The sequence below is a fragment of the Sinocyclocheilus grahami genome, unplaced genomic scaffold, assembly GCF_001515645.1.
Source record: "Sinocyclocheilus grahami isolate Dianchi unplaced genomic scaffold, SAMN03320097.WGS_v1.1 scaffold642.1, whole genome shotgun sequence".
Classification (NCBI taxonomy): domain Eukaryota; kingdom Metazoa; phylum Chordata; class Actinopteri; order Cypriniformes; family Cyprinidae; genus Sinocyclocheilus; species Sinocyclocheilus grahami.
The window spans coordinates 544,261-552,101 of record NW_015505821.1 but is presented as its reverse complement, the minus strand read 5'-3'; the positions used below and the strand labels follow the sequence as shown (position 1 = coordinate 552,101).

Here is a 7,841-nt window from a genome sequence, read left to right as displayed (position 1 = left end):
AATACACTAAATAATGTTTTGTCTTTTTAGCAGCATCATATGACCCCTTTAAGCAAAATTATTAGGGTAAGTTGGACTAATAGACAGGCAAAACACAGAAACAGTTAGAAAGATTAATGTAAAAGGAAAGGAACAGAGAATAAGAGAAAACTACTCCCTAGTTTTGAGAAGTCATTCACTGTTTGGTTCTCACAAAGACAAATGGATTTAAAAAACACAAAGCCATGAAGCGCCTTTACAAGGAACAATCACTGGTAATTGTTAATTACTTTCTGAAGTTGTTTTACTTTTTAAATTATTGTAAAAATGCCACACAATTCTCACTGTAGGTTTAAGACGAGTACCTCTTGAACAAATGTCACCAAAAAGCTGTGTTATGTCAAACATCATTTCTTGTGATTTCATAAACATTTATGTTACTATTTTACCTCAAGTGTCACTGCATGCAAATCAAAAACTTTCTCTTGGTCCTCTTTTCTATAGAATTTTTAAATCTGCACTTTTCTGAGGTTAAATTCTAGTAGTTTTAGACACATTCTAGGCAATTTAGTCAAGTGGTAATGTAGACAAATTAAAGGCACAAAGAAATATCCCGAAAGGAGAGTGAAAGCATGAAAAAGTACACGAGAAAGGAGTCACTGCACACAGCTGGACAAAGGGTTTAGGCAAGCTGACATAAGTGAGTCAATAGCTTAAGCCGTGTGTTCCAACTGACCAGTAGCGAGGGCTCTGTGGGGGGTCGTTTGGGGGTGGATGTCATGGGGGTCTTTTTGACTAAGTCCTCTTGATATGGTATGGTGGCGCTGTTGTGTAGATCCGCACTGACAAGGAATCGGCTGTTCCTCGAGTAGTCGATCACATAAGCGGGTCTTTCGACTGTGAACTTGTAAGATGAGCCTGGGCCCGGGGCCTCCTCAGAGATAGTTGGTATGCGTTCGTTGCTTAGGTATCTGTACAGAAGATCTTCACCTAGACCACAAGATTAAAAGATGCATGTAATTACAGATGTTTTCAAAGCCCTAGAACAAATGAATGTTGAATATATTTTCAAATGTAATATATATTCATGAACAGCTGTATAGGCCTTTTTTTTCACAGTCTGCGACACGCACATGTGACGACAGATCCGCACTGACAAGGAATCGGCTGTTCCTCGAGTAGTCGATCACATAAGCGGGTCTTTCGACTGTGAACTTGTAAGATGAGCCTGGGCCCGGGGCCTCCTCAGAGATAGTTGGTATGCGTTCGTTGCTTAGGTATCTGTACAGAAGATCTTCACCTAGACCACAAGATTAAAAGATGCATGTAATTACAGATGTTTTCAAAGCCCTAGAACAAATGAATGTTGAATATATTTTCAAATGTAATATATATTCATGAACAGCTGTATAGGCCTTTTTTTTCACAGTCTGCGTGTCGTCACATCTGGCTTCGATTAGTTAGCGTAAAATAATTTCTGCCTGCATTATGTCAATGGGCTTCAGCAAATTTTGACAAGAGAATTAAACTAACTTTGTTGAACTTGACAATAAACCTCAGTATTTCAAACGGTCTATTTAGTCTTAGACGATACTCTACCATATGTGTAATCTTCCATTTGAACGTGAAACATTATTTACGAAGCGAGGCGATTGTCAGCGTTTCCGGTGTCGCCACAGACTGCTCACGCCGCAGCTGCTCACGTTACTGCTGGAGGAATACTCGGAATATATACACCATTGAACAGCTTTTGCTGCTTCATATTTCTGTGAAAAACGTGACAAATGTTTGTTCAGGATTCTTTGATGAATAGAAAGTAAAAAAAACAATGCATTTTTTTAAATCTATTTTTTTTGTAATGATATAAAAGTCTTTACTGTCACAGCTTACAGGGCTTTTAAGGTACACATTTTTAATAGTTAGTTTGTTTCCAGGGAATCAAATCTATAACCTCGATGCTGCTAATGGCATGTGCTACCAGCTGAGCAAAATAAACATCATGCTACATTACTTTACATGTCCTTTTTGGCAGCCTTGAAAGTGAAAGTGAAGTGAAGTGACATGTGGCCAAGTATGGTGACCCATACTTGGAATTAGTGCTCTGCATTTACCCATCCAAAGTGCACACACACAGCAGTGAACACACACAAACCGTGAACACACACCCGGAGCAGTGGGCAGCCATTTATGCTGCGGCGCCCGGGGAGCAGTTGGGGGGTTCGGTGCCTTGCTCAAGGGCACCTCAGTCGTGGTATTGAAGGTGGAAGAGAGCGCTGTACATTCCCCCCCCCCCCCTACAATCCCTGCCGGTACGAGACTCGAACCCACAGCCTTTGGGTTATGAGTCCGACTCTCTAACCATTAGGCCACGACTTCCCCACGACTTCACATTGCATATGCCATGTGAAAGTTACCAGCTTTACAAGCTAAATAGACTGGATTATAACTTTGGATTTTGCTTAGAACACATTTATGTTTGAGTGTTACATAAATTGGATTGTAAGAGCGTTACTGTGCACCTTATTCCTTGGATTTTACAAACTGAAGTCTATGTTAGTTTTTGGAGGATATTGTGTTCTGTAATGTTCTGAATTCAATCCTGGGTGCTTTTTTTTTCCAGTTAAAAAACAAAACAACAACAACAAAAAAACACAAATTCTCCTTGTGTCTTTGAGGCCTCTGAAGTGGTTAAACTGGATTGGTGTGAATGTGTTATGTACCTTTTCGCCCCTGTGTCCAGGGCTCTGCATACACGTCTGCCATGCTCAAACATGTACCCGAAGGCACTGACAGAGGTCGTGGTTTACCTGTGCGAACCACACATACATACACACACCATACATGTAAACATACAAGAGGAAATCAAAAATGGGTTCAATTTAAAGGGGTCATATGGCGTTGCTAAAAAATAACATTATTTTGTGTATTTGGTGTAATGAAATGTGTTTATGTGGTTGAATGTAAAAAAAACACATTATTTTCCACATACTGTACATCATTGTTTCTCCTCTATGCCCCGCCTTTCTAAAACGCATCGATTTTTACAAAGCTCATCGTTCTGAAAAGTGAGGTGTGCTCTGATTGGCCAGCTATCCAGTGCGTTGTGATTGGCCCGAATACCTCAAGCGTGTGACGGAAATGTTATGCCCCTTAAACCATACTGTGATGCTGTGTCCCGGAGCGACGAGACAAAACTAATAAAACCCATTACAAACGAGGCATTTGTTGCATCCAGTGGGGACATAATTACTGATTATAAAGACTTATACTGTCTTTTTACGCGTTGCGTTGCATTGCGCCGTGTAAACATAAAACCATATCTGCATTTGTGATCAGAGAAATGACAAACAACAAGCGCTACTCTACACTGCTCAAAACTCACGTTTGAATCATCAGTGGCAAATAATTTAAATATAAAAAACGTACTTACAATCCGTGATTCAGAACAGCCGGCATTGTATTCTACTCTACCAGGATCAGGAAACAGTCCTCCATAAAATGTGCTGCACACATCTGAATATTTGGGTTAAACTGTTCTGGAACAGTGTTGTAAATACAACTTAACCACTGATTTCTAGTTGTGTCCTCTTTTGGAAGGGCATCAATACTACAGCGAGAATCAAAGTTACACCTTCTTTCTTTGCGTGAACATTTGGGCGGTGTTATACAAATCTTCCCACATAGTGATGTAAACGTGGGGGCGTGTTTAAACAAGGCGTTTTAGGAGGGCGTGGATGAGTCTTAACTTTTATAAAGAATATCTCTTTGGGTTTGAGACTTTAGTCTTTGCAACTTTAGGGATCTTTTCTATTCACTAACAGCTTGCAACACTCCAAAGAGAAAGGAAAACTTGAAATCACATCATATGACCCCTTTAAGCTACACTGCAATGATGAAAATAAAAAATAGATGAATGTGAATCTGAAACTTTTAAATCAGATTTTTTTTTTCTGAAATAATGACCTTGTGATGAGGATCTTCCTCTTGGACGCATCTGTATGCTGACCTCAACTGGTTGAATGGACAGTTTGTCATAGTCCGCAATGGTGAAGCGCCGGTGGCTCTCCAGGTCCAGGAAGGAGTTTGGGGACTCCGAGCCTTTAGGTCTGGCATTAAGGCTGGTGTATGAACTGTTCCGTACTTCCCTGTAACAGAGGACAAAAGCTTATTTAATCAGCAGGAATAAAAAATAAAAAAAAAATCATGTTTAAAGGAATAGTTCACCCAAAGATGAATATTTTGTGAAACGAAAAGCTGCGTTTGTAAGAAACAAATCAATGACAAAAGCTTATTTAATCAGCAGGAATAAAAAAAAAAAAAAAAATCATGTTTAAAGGAATAGTTCACCCAAAGATGAATATTTTGTGAAACGAAAAGCTGCGTTTGTAAGAAACAAATCAAACATCAAGGCGTTTTATCTCGAAACCGTTGCTCCTGGCAAAAACACGAGTCCATAATCCATAATAAGGCTTCCTCCAGTGAACAAATTCATCCCCTGTTGTCCTCTTACATCAAAATACACTTACATATTTGTGTAGAACTGTTTTGGTGCTTGATCTGTGCATATTTCACTCCTGATTCAGAAGAGATAACACTGGACAAAAAGCAATATTATGGATAGAGGACTCATTTGAACTTAAAAACATCTTAACAGTGGATTTGCTTCTTAAAAACAGGTGGCTTTTCGCTTCACAAGATGTTAATTGATGGACTGAAGTCGTATGGATTACTTGTGGATTATTGTGTTTTTACCAGCTGTTTGGACTCTCATTCTGACGGCACCCATTCACTGCAGAGCATCCATTGGTGAGCAAGTGATGTAATGCTACATTTCTCCAAATATGTTCTGATCAAGAAACAAACTCATCTAAATCTTGAATGGCCTGAAGGTGAGTACATTTTCAACAAATTTTCATTTTTAGGTGAACTACTCTTTTAACTTCTTTGGAGTTAAGTTCAGAAATGCAATGGAAAAGTACTATGTTGGTACCGTGGAAAAGTGATGGAGTCTAATAGTAACACCACTGTACTTTGATACATCCCATGAACAGAATATTTATCAGAATCAAAATACCATGATATTTTTAGAGGTATTACACTGCTACTTGTTACAACAGAACATTCACAAAGGTTTTCTTGGTGACAACAGCATCCAGTCTCACCGTGGTGTGTAAGGCACTGATGGAGGTGGAGGGATGTACAGGTCCAGTATGGCTGGCTTGTCCTTCCTACTGCAGAGTTTGGCAGAATTGTCTGACTGGCTCTTACTAGGAGATGTGGAGCTCTGTAGAACATAAGAAAACCCTTCTGTACTACTTCTTTCTTTTTAATGCATCTCTCCACAAATAAAAAGGCAAATATCACTAAATAGAGTGACAAAATTAAATGAATAATGCAACTGTACTTTCATAACACAAAATGAATCAATTTTAGACATTTGTGTGACTCCAAAATGTCAAAATATTTTTTGTATATATTTATGTATGTATATTTTCAAATACACCTGAACATGACATACACACCTCATTTTTAAGCATTCACAGCATCATTTAATTTAAGTGTAAGATTTATAAACTGATACCAATGCACTTTGTTCAAACAATATTTTAATGTTGTGTGATTTTGTCCCACTGGGTGTGTGAGCACCTGCGGAGACCAGCTCCATTACAGAAGCACTTTGTTCATGTAAAAGCAGTAAAGTTTGTCTTAAAAACTTTAGCAAAATAAAAAAAACTAACATTTTCAAAATGCATACATTCAGTTTGCTTGGAATCAGCATAAACGTTTATTGTTAAATCATTTAAATGTATTGAGTATAAAAGTATGAACATGGTTAAAATATGGCTAGCTGTGAAACAAGCAAGATTCAGTTAGTTACAATGTATGAGATTGAAACTAATTTGTACGTATTGATGATAAACACATTTGGTTTATTAGTACTATTACACGGTGGCCGAGAGAGCTCAACGCGCTGCAACTTAAGAAAACACATGCAAATTGAAAAAACACCAGCAAATTAAGAAAACATCTTCATCAGTTTGACAACACACCCGCTGCAAATCCTCACAACACATGCAAATGAAGAAACACTGCAAATCCTCACAACACATGCAAATGAAGAAACGCTGCAATTGTCAAACTGATGAAGATGTTTTCTTAATTTGCTGGTGTTTTTTCAATTTGCATGTGTTTTCTTAAATTGCAGCGCGTTGAGCTCTCTCGGCCACCGTAATTACGGAACTCTTAGTGAATATTTGATATGAAGCCCTTGAAATTTAGACCTTGTACAATGGCATAAAATGGTAGACTCTCACTAAAGTGGGGATGGGGGTCAGTACCATTTAATAGTCATGAATGGAATTACGCAAGTGTTTCCAAAAATATTTTGAAGAGCATTAGTGTTGAAACAACATTGAACTCCATTGAACTTTCAAAAACATGGAGACATTTTTCAAAATCTCTTCCTGCAAGTTACACACAAGAAACAAATGAATACAGGTTTGGAATGACATGAGGGTGATGACAGAATGAAGACAGAATTTTCATTTTGACTTTCCTACTGTAAACTACTTTCATTATATGGACAACATTTTAGTACTGTCAACTGATTAAAATAAATGATCTAATTAAATCACACAGTTTTTCTGAAATTAATCACAATTAATTGTGATTAATCCCACCTAACATTAAAGTTTTTAAATATACTATATAATATGCTATAATTTCACATTCAATCTTCAAATTAATGTAGAAAACATAAAGACAGCATATTTTTAATATTTGTTTAATGACATCTTTTTATGACTGAAAACCAATACTACTGATGTCTAGGAAATAGTTCCCCCTCCTAATATTTAACCACTGACTATAGCCATCAGTGGTGGACGAAGTACACAAATCAAGTACTCGAGTAAAAGTACAGATACGTATAATAAAATATTACTCCAGTAAAAGTATTTGATTTTTTATGTACTTAAGTAAAAGTACTGATAGATTTATTTTGCAATTTTATATAGGCTACTTAATTTAATTTTATATTATTAGCACATATTTTTATTATCCTACTGCTCAAAATACCTGGGATTTTCCCAAAATAACCACTATATGGAGTCAAGATATATTTTTGTTGTTGATATGGACTACGTTGACGGGAGTGATGTAGTAATGTTCACTATGAAGCTTACACTGCGAAGTACCTGAGAGAAAATCTGATTTTCACCAAAAAAAAAGTGTTTTAAAGCTTGTTGTTTTGCAGAACATCTCGGTTCTATATGACTTGAGAATAAGGCCTGAAGTTAGGAAGAACATTTTAGGGAAAATATAATTATATTTTCATAATGTTTTTTTCTTCTCAAACCTTGTCTGTGGTGTAAACACACCCCTGGCCAAATGCCCCCAGAGGGCATCACTTCCCACTTTGATAATTACTGTAGTTACCATGTTCTGAACATCACATCCTTTCTTTCCCCCCAGATGTAATCTATCTAGGTGGTTGAATACAAATATTTGGACTTTATATCTAAAAATTACCTCAACTTAGCACCAGCAAGCTTGTTAGCTAGACAGTTAGCATCAGCTAACAATATTTACTTATTTTCAGTATGGTTATGAATAAACATTCATATCTGTCTACTCGGCTAGTTAATCCAAACAATATAAAAATGTATACTGTTGATAAACAATATAAAAACAGACGTCACATAGGGCTAAATGCCTAGCATTTTAATAAAACTGTTAACGTTACGGCAGCGGGGAATATGAACGTGCATGAGTTATTTTATTTAGTCTGTGTTATTTTAATGTTTAGGTTTTTTTTAACCTAAAACACAGAGACACTGATGTTGATGTGTCTGCATTCAAGC

At 37.0% G+C, this 7,841-nt stretch overlaps 1 protein-coding gene across 1 annotated transcript in view; it reads right to left on the bottom strand.

The window, feature by feature from the left end:
* Positions 1 to 546: 546 nt before the first annotated feature.
* Positions 547 to 7,841, bottom strand: part of LOC107558354 (connector enhancer of kinase suppressor of ras 3) — a 54,947-nt gene continuing 47,652 nt past the window's right edge. Inside the window, exons 10-13 of the mRNA XM_016242014.1 lie at positions 5,142 to 5,263; positions 3,943 to 4,124; positions 2,700 to 2,786; positions 547 to 969 (exon numbers count right to left, since the gene is read on the bottom strand). Of these exons, the coding sequence (XP_016097500.1) occupies positions 662 to 969; positions 2,700 to 2,786; positions 3,943 to 4,124; positions 5,142 to 5,263 (699 nt within the window). The 3' untranslated portion in view covers positions 547 to 661. The remainder of the gene's footprint in view (positions 970 to 2,699; positions 2,787 to 3,942; positions 4,125 to 5,141; positions 5,264 to 7,841) is intronic.